The 17,567-nt window shown below is 43.0% G+C and overlaps 1 protein-coding gene across 1 annotated transcript; it reads left to right on the top strand.

The window, feature by feature from the left end:
- Positions 1 to 3,648: 3,648 nt before the first annotated feature.
- On the top strand, positions 3,649 to 17,567 carry tmem237a (transmembrane protein 237a; the record flags this gene model as incomplete). The annotated part of the gene is made up of 10 exons (XM_079518620.1): positions 3,649 to 3,724; positions 4,832 to 4,981; positions 6,536 to 6,644; positions 8,380 to 8,537; positions 9,413 to 9,521; positions 10,240 to 10,431; positions 14,014 to 14,087; positions 15,661 to 15,748; positions 16,045 to 16,166; positions 17,494 to 17,567. The coding sequence occupies 10 exons, from the start codon at positions 3,649 to 3,651 to the stop codon at positions 17,565 to 17,567; spliced, it is 1,152 nt and encodes a 383-aa protein (XP_079374746.1).

The raw sequence follows: 17,567 nt of genomic DNA, 5'->3' as shown, positions 1-17,567 counted from the left end.
TGTGGAAATATATAGTGGCCCTCTGCAGTGAGTGTGGAACTATAGTGGCCCTCTGCAGTGAGTGTGGAAATATATAGTGGCCCTCTGCAGTGAGTGTGGAAATATATAGTGGCCCTCTGGAGTGAGTGTGGAAATATATAGTGGCCCTCTGGAGTGAGTGTGGAAATATATAGTGGCCCTCTGGAGTGAGTGTGGAAATATATAGTGGCCCTCTGCAGTGAGTGTGGAACTATAGTGGCCCTCTGCAGTGAGTGTGGAACTATAGTGGCCCTCTGCAGTGAGCGTGGAACTATAGTGGGCCTCTGCAGTGAGTGTGGACATATATAGTGGCCCTCTGCAGTGAGTGTGGAACTATAGTGGCCCTCTGCAGTGAGTGTGGAAATATATAGTGGCCCTCTGCAGTGAGTGTGGAAATATATAGTGGCCCTCTGCAGTGAGTGTGGAAATATATAGTGGCCCTCTGCAGTGAGTGTGGAAATATATAGTGGCCCTCTGGAGTGAGTGTGGAATTATAGTGGCCCTCTGGAGTGAGTGTGGACATATATAGTGGCCCTCTGGAGTGAGTGTGGAAATATATAGTGGCCCTCTGGAGTGAGTGTGGAAATAATAGTGGCCCTCTGGAGTGAGTGTGGAAATATAGTGGCCCTCTGGAGTGAGTGTGGAACTATAGTGGCCCTCTGGAGTGAGTGTGGAACTATAGTGGCCCTCTGGAGTGAGTGTGGAACTATATATAACTCAAATTGGCAGACTTTTGCGTGTGTGTGGTTTGATCGCACAGGCGGACCTCAATTCGCCATCGAGGATGCCATAGCTGAGCCAGCGGACGGAATGAGGTTTTCATCACGCGGTGGCGTTGCGTCACGTGGAAACTCGACTGCAGGGAGAGTGGCGAGTCAGAGCTGATGATGGATCACATGACCATCAGACCAGCCTTGTTTGTGTTCAAGGAACTCTTCCTGCAGAAAGCTTCCATGCAGACCAGGTTCGTTTGGAAAGACTGTGTGTGTGCGTGCGTGCGTGCGTGCGTGCGTGCGTGCGTGCGTGCGTGCATGCATGTGTGTTCTGGCAGTGTAATGTAGGCCAGAGCATCAGCTATGGGGGTTAATAAGTGGATTAGGGTCTGCCCTCCCCGTAGCCAGCCTTATGCCACTGTGTGTGTGTGTGTGTGTGTGTGTGTGTGTGTGTGTGTGTGTGTGTGTGTGTGTGTGTGTGTGTGTGTGTGTGTGTGTGTGTGTGTGTGTGTGCGCGTGTATGTAATTGGATTGCTTGCTGATTGGTTGATCTGTCACAGCAACTCAGAGTTCAAAGGTCAAGGTTTTTAATAAATAACATTAAAATATAATAAACAATACAAAATATTCTCAATGATTTGATTAAACTATTATCAATAAAATATTGTTATTATTATTGTTGTTGTTTATCTAAATGCTTTTCTTTTCTTTTCTTTTCTTTTCTTTTCTTTTCTTTTCTTTTCTTTTCTTTTCTTTTCTTTTCTTTTCTTTTCTTTTCTTTTCTTTTTCTCTTCTCTTTTCAGGTTAGTTGCCCATTGGTCCGATCTGGGATGCTGATGACATCACAGCGGAGCAGAGCGATCACAGAGCTGGGTCTGATCCTCGGTGGCGGCGCTATAGCGCTAAGCTGACACTAATCTCCTGGGAGGGGGGGGGGGGGGGAAGAGAGAGAGAGAGAGAGAGAGAGAGAGAGAGAGAGAGAGAGAGAGAGAGAGAGAGACGAACAGCAAAGGCGATTCTTGTTCTGAAATCTGAAGTAAGTGGTATTTTCTTTTTAAATATGCATTAAATAGCTCTATATTGTGACTAATAATCATTGCTATAGAGTGTGTGTTCAGTAACAGTGTTAAATAGCTCTATTGTGACAGTAATCACTGCTATAGTGTGTGTTCAGTAACAGTGTTAAATAGCTCTATATTGTGACAGTAATCATAGAGTGTGTGTAACAGTGTTAAATAGCTCTATATTATGACAGGTAATCATTGCTATATATAGCAATGATTACCTGTCACACTATAGAGCTATTTAACACTGTTACTGAACACACACTCTAGAGTGTGTGTTCAGTAACAGTGTTAAATAGCTCTATAGTGTGACAGTAATCATTGCATTAGTGTGTGTTCAGTAACAGTGTTAAATATCTCCATATTATATATTGTATCTCCAATTGACTAGAGGGTATGCGCGTGACATCATCATCATCATCATACCCGGAAGTTATGCGGGAACGCCTACTGAGTGGCAAAAAAACTACTTTATGGCCTCGACAGCCCATACATTCAAACAGAAAAGTCCTATCTGATTGACAGCCCATACATTCAAACAGAAAAGTCCTATCTGATTGACAGCCCATACATCCACACAGAAAAGTCCTATCTGATTGACAGCCCATACATCCAGAAAGAAAAGTCCTATCAGATTGACAGCCCATACATCCACACAGAAAAGTCCTATCTGATTGACAGCCCATACATTCAAACAGAAAAGTCCTATCTGATTGACAGCCCATACATCCAGAAAGAAAAGTCCTATCAGATTGACAGCCCATACATCCAAACGGAAAAGTCCTATCTGATTGACAGCCCATACATCCACACAGAAAAGTCCTATCTGATTGACAGCCCATACATCCAAACAGAAAAGTCCTATCTGATTAACAACCCATACATCCAAACGGAAAAGTCCTATCTGATTGACAGCCCATATACATCCAAACAGAAAAGTCCTATCTGATTGCATTAAACAACGTTAAAATCACTTTGCTGCTCACTTTATGCATGTCTAAACAGAGCAGAGACATGGTCAGTTGGTGGTCAGTTCTAACCAGAGACATGGTCAGTTGGTGCTCAGTTCTAACCAGAGACATGGTCAGTTGGTGGTCAGTTCTAACCAGAGACATGGTCAGTTGGTGGTCAGTTCTAACCAGAGACATGGTCAGTTGGTGCTCAGTTCTAACCAGAGACATGGTCAGTTGGTGCTCAGTTCTAACCAGAGACATGGTCAGTTGGTGCTCAGTTCTAACCAGAGACATGGTCAGTTGATGGTCAGTTCTAACCAGAGACATGGTCAGTTGGTGCTCAGTTCTAACCAGAGACATGGTCAGTTGGTGCTCAGTTCTAACCAGAGACATGGTCAGTTGGTGCTCAGTTCTAACCAGAGACATGGTCAGTTAGTGGTCAGTTCTAACCAGAGACATGGTCAGTTGGTGGTCAGTCTAACCAGAGACATGGTCAGCTTGGGGATGCGGTATACACGTAAGGCGTGTGTTTGTGTGCAGCTTGGGATGAGATTGGTTTTTCATGTTGTTGTTTCATTAGTTGTGTCTTAATTTTACAAGTTGAGGTTTCACCACCAACCCATTTTTTCACCCAAGTGTCAACTCCACACAGAAAGGCCCTTTCGCCAACGAAAGGGACGAAATATCACCCCTTTTAGACGTCAATGGAGCTTCTGTGCATAGAACCTGTTCAATTAGTTGTTTAAAAACCATGACTGGCAAGTGATTAAGTTCTGTTCTGTCAACAGATATCCGTCTTCATTGGCTGGGAAATCATCATCATCATCATCATCATCATCATCATCATCATCATCATCACCATCACCAGCATCATCATCACCATCACCTTCACCAGCATCAATGCCGTTAGTTAAAAGCAAGAGGAAGAAATCGAAGAAGGAAGTGAAAGAGGTGAAGGATGAAGAAGAGAAGGATGGTGAGTACTGCAGTTTTCGTTGCTGTCAGGAGGAAACCACCTAACTCCATTTTTGAGTTTTTTTTATTTTCTTGCATAAATCAGTGCTATTGAACACCCTTTCTTCGATAATATTGAACCAATGGAAAGTAGTAAAAAAACGCTTTGGACAAAACCTCTTCACTCCATTGGACCCTCAAACTACCTGCTAAAGCAGCTAACTCCTAGCCTGGCTAATAAGCCAGACTCAAATCACACTGTCGTGTGGTATTTGAGTCTGGAGATGCTGTGTATGGATCTTGTTTCCCGGGGGGCGGGTTCAAACATTTTCTCTTTGACGCAATTGGTCAGAGCTACTGTCAGTCAAAGGTCTCAAGCATTGAACGTCAGTGTACGAAAGCCCGCCCATATTGCATACCGTGTCCCGATTGGCCACACCAGTTCTCTGGTATAGGAAATGGGCGTACAATTGAGCCTCTCCAGACCGTAATCCGCCAGCAGGCAATTTTTTTTTTGCCAACGGCTGATTCGGTCTGGCTTATTAGCCAGGCTAGCTAACTCCACCACCTCTCCCCCTCTCGTGCAAGTCATTGCCAATATATAAAGTCACAACACCAACGTTGATGAGGCAGTATCGCTTTGTTTTCAAAATATAAGGTTTTATTAATTTCCTGATTTATTTATTTATTTTTATTTTTGTCTAGAAATAAATATATACACTTTTCCTCAAACCCTTAGATGTCCATATATGGAGCTGACCTGTTCACATCCCTTATGTTGACCTGCTCATCAAACCCTGTACACTCAAGACACGCTCCATATATGGCCATTACAGAATTCATTCCATATGTTGATCTGACCACCCATGCCAAAACACCAGCCCTCGCCCAGCAGTCTGCCGTCACCCAGGCGGATGTGCACACGCGACCTCGGTCGCTTCTCCCCCTCAGGGAGTCTTACTGGTAGTAAACTTCTCCCCCTCAGGGAGTCTTACTGGTAGTAAACTTCTCGCCCTCAGGGAGTCTTACTGGTAGTAAACTTCTCGCCCCCAGAGAGTCTTACTGGTAGTAAACTTCTCGCCCCCAGAGAGTCTTACTGGTAGTAAAGTGCGACCTACTGTATTTCCAGGAGGTGTGGAGCTGCAGATGGAGGAAGCAGCCAGCAGGAGGCAGTCTGAAAGCATCGAGCCTGTGACTCCGCCCCCGCATGAGGTGACTCCGCCCCCGCAGCAGGCGGCACCACAGAAGAAGAAGAAGAAAAAGAAGACGCTTCCGTCAGGTACCAGCATAGACATATAAACACAGATACGTCATCGTCAGGTACCAGCATAGACATATAAACACAGATACGCCATCGTCAGGTACCATGAGAATGGAGAAATGGAGGCACCACTGCGCAAGCCAAAGAGAGAGCTGGGGACCCCCAGCTCTCTCTTTGGCTATTAGAGTAATGTTAACTCCATAGACACATCCAAAACACCTGGGTGTCTATTAGGGTAATGAAGACACATACAAAACACCTGGGGGTCTATTAGTAATGTTAACTCCATAGACACATACAAAACACCTGGGGTCTATTAGAGTAATGTTAACTCCATAGACACATACAAAACACCTAGGGTCTATTAGAGTAATGTTAATTCCATAGACACATACAAAACACCTGGGGGTCTATTACAGTAATGTTAACTACATAGACACATACAAAACACCTGAGGTCTACAAAACACCTGGGGTCTATTAGAGTAATGTTAACTCCATAGACACATACAAAACACCTGGGGGTCTATTAGAGTAATGTTAACTACATAGACACATACAAAACACCTGGGGTCTACAAAACACCATGGGGTCTATTAGAGTAATGTTAACTCCATAGACACATACAAAACACCTGGGGGTCTATTAGGGTAATGTTAACTCCATAGACCCATACAAAACAGCTGGGGGTCTATTAGAATAATGTTAACTCCATAGACACATACAAAACACCTGGGGGTCTATTAGGGTAATGTAGACATACAAAACACCTGGGGGTCTATTAGAGTAATGTTAACTCCATAGACCCATACAAAACAGCTGGGGGTCTATTAGAGTAATGTTAACTCCATAGACACATACAAAACACCTGGGGGTCTATTAGTAATGTTAACTCCATAGACACATACAAAACACCTGGGGTCTATTAGAGTAATGTTAACTCCATAGACACATACAAAACACCTAGGGTCTTTTAGAGTAATGTTAATTCCATAGACACATACAAAACACCTGGGGGTCTATTACAGTAATGTTAACTACATAGACACATACAAAACACCTGAGGTCTACAAAACACCTGGGGTCTATTAGAGTAATGTTAACTCCATAGACACATACAAAACACCTGGGGGTCTATTAGAGTAATGTTAACTACATAGACACATACAAAACACCTGGGGTCTACAAAACACCATGGGGTCTATTAGAGTAATGTTAACTCCATAGACACATACAAAACACCTGGGGGTCTATTAGGGTAATGTTAACTCCATAGACGCATACAAAACACCTGGGGGTCTATTAGGGTAATGTTAACTCCATAGACGCATACAAAACACCTGGGGGTCTATTAGAGTAATGCTAACTCCATAGACACATACAAAACACCTGGGGGTCTATTAGAGTAATGTTAACTCCATAGACACCTACAATAGGGTCTATTAGAGTAATGTTAACTCCATAGACACATACAAAACCCCTGGGGTATATTAGAGTAATGGTAACTCCATAGACACAGAACAAAGTAGAAAACTATGGTATCCATCTTTAATATTTACCGTCCTTGTCTCAGAGCAGGAAGCGGAGCGCGACGCCACACCTAACGGACACATGGAAGAACCAATCACCGACGGGGAGGAAGCAGTCGCTGCGATTACAACAAGGAAGACCAAAAAGAAGAGGTGGGTGGAGCCTAATTGATTGACATTTGAAAAGCTGGTAGAACTAAAAATTGAAATAAAGAATTCCATTTTTAAAACTAGCATTTTAAACTAGCATTTCGAGCTTGTAGATCTCTTACTTTCTTTATTGTTTGAAAAGACAGTTTCTGAGACATGATGAACAGTTTGACGAGTTTTACAAACTTTTGGAGGTTTTCACCCATAAAGACCTATAGAGCGTTGCAGTCCAGCCCCCTTCCATGACGACGAGAGACACGGAAAATAATTCCCCGTTCATTTTCCTCATAGACTTTTCAAAAAGTATTTATTTAAAGACGTTTACGCTGCGGACAAAGCCAGCTCGAGTTGTGACAAATCATGACAAATAAACACAATGGTTTGGGCCGATCAAATAATTAGAAAGAAGGGAAAAAAAAGGCAGGTTACAACACTTTTTGTTTTGTTTTTCTTCTTACAAATTGTCATTATTTGTCACAACTCGAGTGGTCTTTGTCCGCAGAGTAAACGTCTTTAAATAAATATTTTTTGAAAAGTCTATGAGGAAAAATGAACTGGGAATTATTTTCCGTGTCTCTCGTCGTCATGAAAGGGGGCGGGACTGCAACGCTCTATAGGGAGGGCGGATTGAAAGTGTTTGACCAACTATCAGTGGTGGAAAGTAACTATGCATTTACTTAAGTGCTGTATAATGTTGAGGTATTTGTACTTTACTTGAGTACATCACATTTGCAGTACTTTTACTTATACTGTCAGAGGCACATATTGTACTTTTACTCCACTGCAATTATTTGACAACTTTAGTTACTTTGTAGATTTTGATTATTATTACAAAACATACATTAGCAACTTAAGCCCTATATTTGAAAATAGCAGATCTACAAGCTCACAATGCGTTGCGATGCGACGTCTTTTGAGCTTGTAGATCGGCTATTTTCAAATAAAACTTGAATGGAGACATTCTGCATAGTGAGTACTTTCTACACTAGTACATTTTTAATACAGGAATTCTACTTGTAACGGAGATACAAGTAGAAACATTTGAGTACTTTTTCCACCACTGCCAATTATTAAAGGGACATTTCACCCTTTTTGCAAAAAAATATATGTTAATGATGTTTTAAGATTTAGAACACTTTCCTGGGGGTCTTTATGTGTGTAATATGTGGTTTTAGATCTTTTTGATTTTAGCAGTGAGCCCAGTGTCTCTGATGTCATGGACACTGGGCTCACTTACTTCCTGGATGTTGTCTCAGTAAGATAGCCCGATAGTCTATCACCAAAGCATTATGGGAATTGTAGTCCAGGAAGGAAGTGAGCCCAGTGTCGATGACATCAGAGACACTGGGCTCACTGCTAAAAATCTAAAATATCTAAAACCACATATTACACACACAAAGACCCCCAGGAAAGTGTTCTAAATCTTCTAAACGTCATTAACATATATTTTTTTGCAAAAAGGGTGAAGTGTCCCTTTAAGAGTGTCTAATCCACGATTCCATTTGACTTTCCATTTTAAGCTCATGATTCGATTTTGTATATAATTTTCAGTATTAGGTTACTGACAGATAATCAACAGCGCCTCAGGCTTCCTTCGGACATCCGCATGTGTGGGAGAAACATATTATCAATGAAATATCGCCGGAATTGCGATACGGCTTGAAATTTACATATCAATTAATTTACATATCGGTTAATTTACATATAGATTCATTTACATGTCGATTTCACCTTAAAGAAGGAAGTCGAAGGCGGAACAGTACTCCAACGACCTAGGGGTGGAGTCTGATGACATCACCACCACCGACCTCCAATCACCCATCCCGCAGCTTTCCCTGTTCTCCGCCCCCCTCGGGCCGAGCCAGCCAATCGGCAAGGTGTTTGTAGAGAGAAACAGTGAGTGTTACTCCATTACATTTTGTATACTCCATTATCTTTTCCTACTCAGTTAGTACTATAGACAATTTATTTACAATTTATTATTTTAAACAAGATTGTTTTACAAAAAAGTTTAGATTTTCATTATCGTGAGAACGAAGGCTTCCATTTTCGCATTGCAACTTTTCTCATCGATGATGTCACTGGAGGACGGTTTCTGAACTGCCCACAGCCCTCCTATGATAGACAGACCGAGTAGAAAACAAATGCGCCATTTTTTTATGATTATTAGTGAGGACCTATTATATGAAGATGGGTTGAAAAGTGGTGAAGTGGTCCTTTAAGTGCGCGTGCTGGTAGGCCAGTAAGGAGGGAGTTACAATAGTCAAGTTTTGACATGTACATGACTGATGTCTGGATAAGTAGCTGGGCTGACTCCTGGGTGAGGAAGGGTCTGATTCGTCGAATGCTATAGTGTAAGCCTACAGGATCGAGTGACGGCTGTGATCTGTGCTTTGAACCAGAGCTGACTGTCCAGGACAACACCAAGGTTTTTTCCCGTTGGAACCGAAGCTATACCAAGGCGTGGTCTATGGAAATAGTCAGCTCCCGCATGGGGCAGGACCATGATATGGAGCATAAATACTGAACATGAGTTCTGCAGTATTTTGTATAATTCACATTCATTATATATTTATTTTCAGCTATACTTCTTTTTTATTTTGAAGGTGTACAGGAGCATAGTTGGCTTTATTAGAGCACAGGTGGCTTCATTTAAACAATTTGAGTGTGTGCGTATGCGTATGCGTATGCGTATGCGTATGCGTATGCGTGTGCGTGTGTGTGTGTGTGTGTGTGTGTGTGTGCGCGTGTGTGTGTGTGTGTGCACGCAGGGCGTTTCCAAGCGCAGCACACACACGCAGACCTGATGGACGATTACATGGAGGTGAGACAGCTGTGGACCACCAGAGATGTAGCCATGAGAGTGCACAGAACCTTCAGGTACACGCACACACAAACACACACGAACACACATGCATACACACACACACACACACACACACACACACACACACACACACACACACACACACACACACACACACACACACACACACACACTGTTCTGCCATGACTTCCTGGGCGCGTTCGGGAATAGCGCACTGAGCGCACTGTGCAATGCAAACCAATAGGCGAGTGCGCTCCGCTGCGGTATTTCCGAACGCACCCCCAGCTGTCTCTACGTCTCTATAGAGCGTCGCAGTCCCGCCCCCTTTCATGACGACGCCAGGCCCAGGAAATGAATCCCAATGCATTTTTCCCATAGACATTTCAAATTTCCCAAGACATTTTAAGCGTTGTGTACGAAGCCAACTCGAGTCATGACAAATTATGACAACAAACAATATTTTGGACCAAACAAATAATTACAAAGAAGAAAAACAACAAAAGTGTTGTAACCTGCCGTTTCTTTTCTACTTTCTAATTCTTTGTTTGGCCCAAAACATTATGTTTATTGTCATGATTTGTCACGACAACAGTTGGCTTTGTCCGTGGCGTAAACGTCTTTAAATAAATACTTTCATTTTCCTCTATGAGGAAAATGAACGGGGATTTCTTTTCCGGGTCTCTTGGGGGGGCGGGACTGCGACGCTCTATACTGCACTACAGTCATTGGTCTGTTGATCTGTGATTGGTCTGCTCTGTGTCCGTGCTGCAGTGTGATTGGTCTGTTCTGCCATGGCTTCCTGGCCGGCCTATCGGTGTGGAACGTCATCGTGGTGTACGTCCTGGCGGGAGAGCAGCTGACCACTCTACCTAACCTGCTGCAGCAGTACCACCGCCTGGCCTACCCCAGCCAATCACTGCTCTACCTGCTGCTGGCTATCAGCACTGTCTCCGCCTTCGACAGGTATTATTATTATTAGGGATCAAGCCCTGTTATTGTTTTCCTATCGTTTTTTTTCTGATTCCGCCATTTTTCACAGATTTAGCAGTGCTGTGATGTCGTTTTCCATGAAATTCGGCAATAATGGTATAGAGGTCGTGGAAATCGGTCAAGAACTGAAGCTCACAGTCATTTGTCAAAGGACCTCTGACATTTAGATCTCCCCATGAACAAATTACTGTATATGATCCTCTATCCACTCCTGACGTCAACGATTTTCGTACCCATGGTTAACCACTCCCCCTTAATAATTCGAGCTTTCTGTACAGCTGCAATGTTGGTGAGTTTGAGGTTATTTAATACAATCAGATAGGACTGTTCTGTTTGGATGAATGGGCTGTCTATGGGCAGTTGCACCTAGTTAGCACCTTGCTGGCAAGTTGGCAGCGGTGTGCATAATATAAGGTCAATGGGCCTCATGCGCCAATAAGTTCCTAACTTTTCCTCTTACATTTCTTCCTAAGTGAATTCCTAAGAGAAGTCCAGTCAGATTCATGAAACGTTCTTAAGTAGGCAGAATTGTTCGTAAGCATGTTCTTATGATGATGAATCCAAATCCTCATAACTTGAAGGGGTGTGCCAGTTCATTCAAATTATCATAGGTAGACGCCCCACATATCCTAATTAGCATCCTAATTACCATAGGGAACCGCCCCACCAATCCCATATAAGGCATTGGGAATTCACTTTCCTACCTGTGTTCACCCAGGTGGGTGTAGTTTTGCATGACTCCATGGCCTTGCCTGCAGTCACACCTGTGTGTGATTGCAGCTCACAGGACCTCACACATAGAAATAAAGTTGAGTGAAGTCAAGAATACCTAAACTAAAGTCTAAATATGGTGGAACACCAGACTCCAAACATTCAAAATCAATAATACTGTGGAGGTACTGAAGTGAACAGAAATGTTCACATTTTCAATATTTCAATATTTTAATATTTTCAATATTCATGAATGTATTTTATTATTTATCTCACAATAGTCAACTGGGGGGGGGGTGATGGCGGGGGGGGGGGGGGGGGGGGGGTTATGTGGTGGGTATGGTGCGTTTGTTTGGGTTGGGTTGTGAACTCTAAACCAGTGGTTCTCAAACATTTTCATGTCAAGGACCCCCAAATTGACATGCATTCTGCAGACCCCCATATGAAAATATTTTCTGCTAGGGTAATGTTATGAAGATTTATCAAAATGTTTTGAAAATAGCCGATCTACAAGCTCAAAATGGGCAGTAATGGGACACGTTTGTGAGCTTGTATATTGGCTATTTTCAAAGTATAAAATGGGATTAAAGTGGTAAAATATTCCATATTTTGCTGTGGACTGCCTGGAACTTCCTCAAGGACCCCTTGAGGTCCTCAGACCAAACTTTGAGCATCATGCAGATGGCGCTGTTTTCCCTTTATGTTTTCAGATTGCACTTAAGAACAAAAAAGGCACCCTAAGAGTGCCCCACAGTGTGCGTAGATTCTGTTCTTACCTACGAACAAATCACAGCTAAGAAAAGATTGAGGGATCCCAAAACCTTCTTAAAAACTTCCTAAGTGGGTCTAAGAACAAATTTCCTCTTAAGAACTTCTTAAGAACGGTTGGTGCATGAGGCCCAATGGCTCTGGCCATCTTCACTTGCACAATGTAGGAGGCGGGACTAAGGGGGACTTCCTGTTGGGATATCACCCCTGTGTTTGCTTCCTGTCCATCGGGAGTGCATGTAAGTCAGTCATTTTCTACGGACAATTATAGTACTTTCTCGTCACTTGTAATTTTTGTAATTATGTTTAAAAAAAACTTTTATTCATATGGTTCATTAATTTACCATTTGTTTTTATCGTAATGTTTTATTTAGGGTTTTTTTCTCAAGGGGAAAGTTGTATGCTCCAGTGCCAGTGTCTGTGCTGCTGCACTATACATACAGGAATACAGTACAGTACAGTACAGTACAGTACAGTACAGTACAGTACAGTACAGTACAGTACAGTACAGTACAGTACAGTACAGTATACAGTACGGTACGGTACAGTACAGTACAGTACAGTACAGTGGAATACAGTACAGTACAGTACAGTGGAGTACAGTACAGTACAGTACAGTACAGTACAGTGGAGTACAGAACAGTACAGTACAGTACAGTACAGTACAGTACAGTACAGTACAGTACAGTACAGTACAGTACAGTACAGTACAGTACAGTACAGTACAGTACAGTACAGTGGAGTACAGTACAGTGGAGTACAGTACAGTACAGTACAGTACAGTGGAGTACAGTACAGTACAGTGCAGTACAGTACAGTACAGTACAGTACAGTACAGTGCAGTGCAGTACAGTGCAGTACAGTACAGTACAGTACAGTACAGTACAGTACAGTACAGTACAGTACAGTACAGTACAGTACAGTACAGTACTGTACTGTACTGTACTGTACTGTGCTGTATTCCACTGTACTGTACTGTACTGTACTGCACTCCGCTGTACTGTACTGTACTGTATTCCTGTATGTATAGTGCAGCAGCACAGACAGGCACTGGAGCATACAACTTTCCCCTTGAGAAAAAAACCCTAAATAAAACATTACGATAAAAACGAATGGTAAATGAATGAACCATATGAATCAAAGTTTTTTTTAAACATAATTAAAAAAATTACAAGTGACGAGAAAATACTATAATTGTCCGTAGAAAATGACTGACTTACATGCACTCCCGATGGACAGGAAGCAAACACAGGGGTGATATCCCAACAGGAAGTCCCCCTTAGTCCCGCCTCCTACATTGTGCAAGTGAAGAATAGCGCATACCAAAATCTCCTTGAGGGGGCGTCAACATATGTGTCACGTGGTAGCGGCTGCCATACTTGTTGGCTTGTCTGGTTTGTTTACATTGAGCGACTATCCGGTGTGCTTGTATACGTTCTTTTTTTAAACTGACCTCACAATGGTGCAGACTTGCTCAGTAAATAAGTGCCACAGCAGGTTTGAGCAGAATTAGATTTTCAGCTTTCCAGCAGGGAGACAGCATCAAGGAACCCAGATTGACGAGTTTACAAAAATACGTAGAATGGCTTGGATCTCGGCTGTACGGCGCACGGGCGCAGAGACATAACGTTCAACAAAGTATCTAAGCACAGCCGTGTTTGTTCACAACATTTTCCTTGTCCTTGTAATGTATTTGGGCCCGACGTTATTTCTATCCATCCTGGTGTTGGTTCACTATGTTGTCGCCAAGAACGAGCTCAATATTTACAAAAACATACCACCGTCACTCTATTCTGAGTGATGTGGGCTAGAGTTTAAAGCCGCTAGCTTTTCAGACGCCACCCCCCTCTTGGTGACGTACACGTTTTTACACCCTATGTGTATTATTATTATTATCATTCATGTTTCAGGGTGAACCTGGCCAAGGCCTCTATATTTATATGTATTATTATCATTCATGTTCCAGGGTGAACCTGGCCAAGGCCTCTATATTTATTATTATTATTATTCATGTTCCAGGGTGAACCTGGCCAAGGCCTCTATATGTATGTATTATTATTATCATTCATGTTCCAGGGTGAACCTGGCCAAGGCCTCCATGGCTCTGCGAGGTTTCGTCACGTTGGATCCCACGGCGCTCGCCTCTTTCTGTAAGTGACATCACAGGAAGTGACATCACACCTTCTGTATAAATGACATCACACATCATGATGGGCGGGGTCATAGGCTATGTAAAAAACAGCCTAGACAGCGGTGACCACTCACTGACCTCTGAACCAATAGGGCCCACTTCAGTGATGCTTGGACTTCAGGCCTGGATTAACAATTGAACTTTGTTTGCTGCTAGCTGTTAGCATACATCTAGTTAACCTGTGTCACCGCCTGCGTCCACAACCCATTTAGGCCTGACGTCGACATTTAAAAAATGTCTTCTAAATCCTGACAGTTTTCTGAAATACCTATGTTTCTGTGGTGGTGCTCAATATTTCATTTCAAGGACCCCAAAAATGATATGTAATAGGCTGCCGACCCCCATCTGAAAATATGTAGTTCCAGGGACCAGCAGAAGCAAAGATTTGACTTAAAAACGTTCGCTGTGAAAGAATATATATTCAATGATTTGCGCCAGATTTTCACGATTTTTAAAAAATAGCAGACCTACAAGCTCGTAGCGCGCCACCAAGTGGCGCGCTACGAGCTTGTAGGTCTGCTAAATTATAACATAATGTTTAAAACACCAAAAGGGGTTCATTAGCATTTGCGCACACTGTTTACCTGTCGCCAGAAACGTTTACATGTCGGGAGCGATGCGAGACAAAGTCACAAATGACATCCGAACTTTGGATGGATGGCGATCACCAAGGACAGCGCTCTTAATAGCTGGGGGCGCACTTGTAAAGATTTGGCATTTGGTGTGGTGTTAGGTATGGGTATAATGATTTAAAAAAGCTGTGCAAACGTATTGGGAGCGCCCCCTATTCTCTTTTATCAATTATTTTGGTTTACAACCATAGCTATACGTATCTAATATTTGAGTCTGTGCAAACAGCCCACTAGGGGGCGCACACAACGCGTTTGCACAGCTTTTTGAAAACCTTATACCCATACCTAACACCACACCAAAATTAAAAAACAAAAACTAGTCAACTAGAGCCAAATTGTGGTGATTTCTTACGAGTTCTCCCCCAGCTATAAGCGTTATTCATAGTCTGGATTTTCGGTGGTGAGGTGACCACCGAACTACAACATGATGTCACTGATCCACGGTGAAGAGCAAACCACCGCCCCAGCCCTTCTCTCTATTTTTACTCACCACCGCTCAACGTTATTTCAGCTCCGGTGGTCACCTCACCACTTAAAATCCAAACTATGAATAGGCCTTTAGTTTCCGAGTTATGGAGGTTTGAAAATCCTGCTTTGAACCGAGGTAAATGGACCCCATAGCTGGTGGGGACGGAGGCGTTGCATAGCAACCGGATCAATGTTAATAGCTGCTCTGGGGCAATACGGTTAATCGACTTTGACGTGTTTCTGTCTGAAACTATTGCAGTGTGTATGTTTAAAATAATACGTGTGTGTGTGTGTGTGTGTGTGTGTGTGTGTGTGTGTGTGTGTGTGTGTGTGTGTGTGTGTGTGTGTGTGTGTGCGTGCGTGCGTGCGTGCGTGCGTGCGTGCGTGCGTGCGTGCGTGCGTGCGTGCGTGCGTGCGTGCGTGCGTTTTCAGTGTATTTCATCGCTCTCATACTGTCACTCAGTCAACAAATGACCAGCGATCGTATCAACCTTTATCCAACAGCCAATGATACGCTTTGGTAAGACCTCTCCTCTCCTCTCCTCTCCTCTCCTCTCCTCTCCTCTCCTCTCCCCCTCTATTTTGTCTCTTTAGTCTGACTTTTATCACAGTTTGAGGTTTTTGTATGTTGTTGTTTGCTGTTTATTTTATTTTGTTTTGCTTAGCCTGTTTCATTGTTGAGTTATGTTTGTACTATTGCTAATATTGTCTTTAATATTTGCAATATGACTCTCTCTCTCTCTCTCTATCTCTCTCTCTCTCTCTCTCTCTCTCTCTCTCTCTCCCTGTGTCTCTCTATGTCTCTCTTCCCCCCAGGCCGCCGGGTTCGGAGCGTCAGATTCTGCAGCCGTGGATTGTGGTGAATTATGTGGTGGCTCTGTTAGTAGGCCTGGCGTGGGCCTGCATCGCATCCAGACCTCAGCTAGATTACACTGAAGGTACGTACGGTGCTCTGTTAGTAGGCCTGGCGTGGGCCTGCATCTCATCCAGACCTCAGTGCTCTGTTAGTAGGCCTGGCGTGGGCCTGCATCGCATCCAGACCTCAGTGCTCTGTTAGTAGGCCTGGCGTGGGCCTGCATCTCATCCAGACCTCGGTGCTCTGTTAGTAGTCCTGGCGTGGGGCCTGCATCTTATCCAGACCTCAGCTAGACATCGAAATTTTCTGTATCAGTGATGCTCAATATTTCATGTCAAGGACCCCAAAAACTATATGTAATTGGCCTCCGCCCCCATCTGAAAATATGTTGTTCCAGGGACCTCCCCAGAAGCAAAGATTTGAGTTAAAATGTTCACTCTGTAATAATATATATTCAAAGATTTGAGGTCACATATTAGCGATTTTTCAAAAAGTACAACAGAATGCTTTAAAACACCAAAAGGGGTTCGTGCCCAAAATGGGTTATTGAAGGTGGCAGTTTACTATGAAAACCTGCATTTCCCCATCAGTAATGTCACGCCTGTCATGTCACGCCTCCATATAGCCCATATCAGTCCATATCACGCCTCGTGATCATCTCCGTATATGGCTGTCTATATGCATATACTGTATGAAGATGAAGACACATGACCTCATCAAACCCTGGATATAGCCATACATGGAAAAGACTGGATCATCACCTAGATCTGTATATATGGAGCCGGCCAGCAACTCTATATCTGACCTCAAACCCGTCCCCACCCGTCCTTCCTCTCCGATGTCTCCCTTTTGACTGATTGATACCTGTCCATTCAACAGGCCTGAAAGTTAAGGCCCGGCCCTACCTGGGCCCTCATCAAACCCTGTATACCCTGTATACATTTATCCTATAATAGGATATATAAAAAATAATATCTTGGTTTCGTTCTTGCGATGCATGTATAAAATGTCTCCGTGGCCAGCAAGAGCATCTGTCCTCGCTTTCAGCCTTGCATCTAACATGGTTAAAATGGAGTTTGAAGTTACGATGGGTTTGTATAGGAAGGGGGCGAGGCAGCTAAATTAATGAATATCACATATATCTATACTGAATCAGGCAACTTAAAAACTTATATATTTTTTTAATTGAAATATCACATTAAAATATCAAATATCACATAATCACATTAACTTCCAGGTATTAATAGATCTATTAAAACACTTTAACTGCCAGGTATTAATTGATCTGTTAAAACACTTTAACTGCCAGGTATTAATTAATAAATCACTTTAACTGCCAGGTAATAATTGATCTATCTGTTAACACAGCGAGGTGTGATGTAATAAAAAGGGGTGTGGTCTCGTTGCAGACTTCCTCATGTCCATGGAGGTGGACTCGTACCCGCGACCCGACAGCAACTTCCACGCTGACATCCCTGCATGA

The sequence above is a fragment of the Electrona antarctica genome, assembly GCF_951216825.1.
Source record: "Electrona antarctica genome assembly, chromosome: 13".
Classification (NCBI taxonomy): Eukaryota; Metazoa; Chordata; class Actinopteri; order Myctophiformes; family Myctophidae; genus Electrona; species Electrona antarctica.
This window is presented reverse-complemented; position numbering and strand designations above follow the sequence as displayed.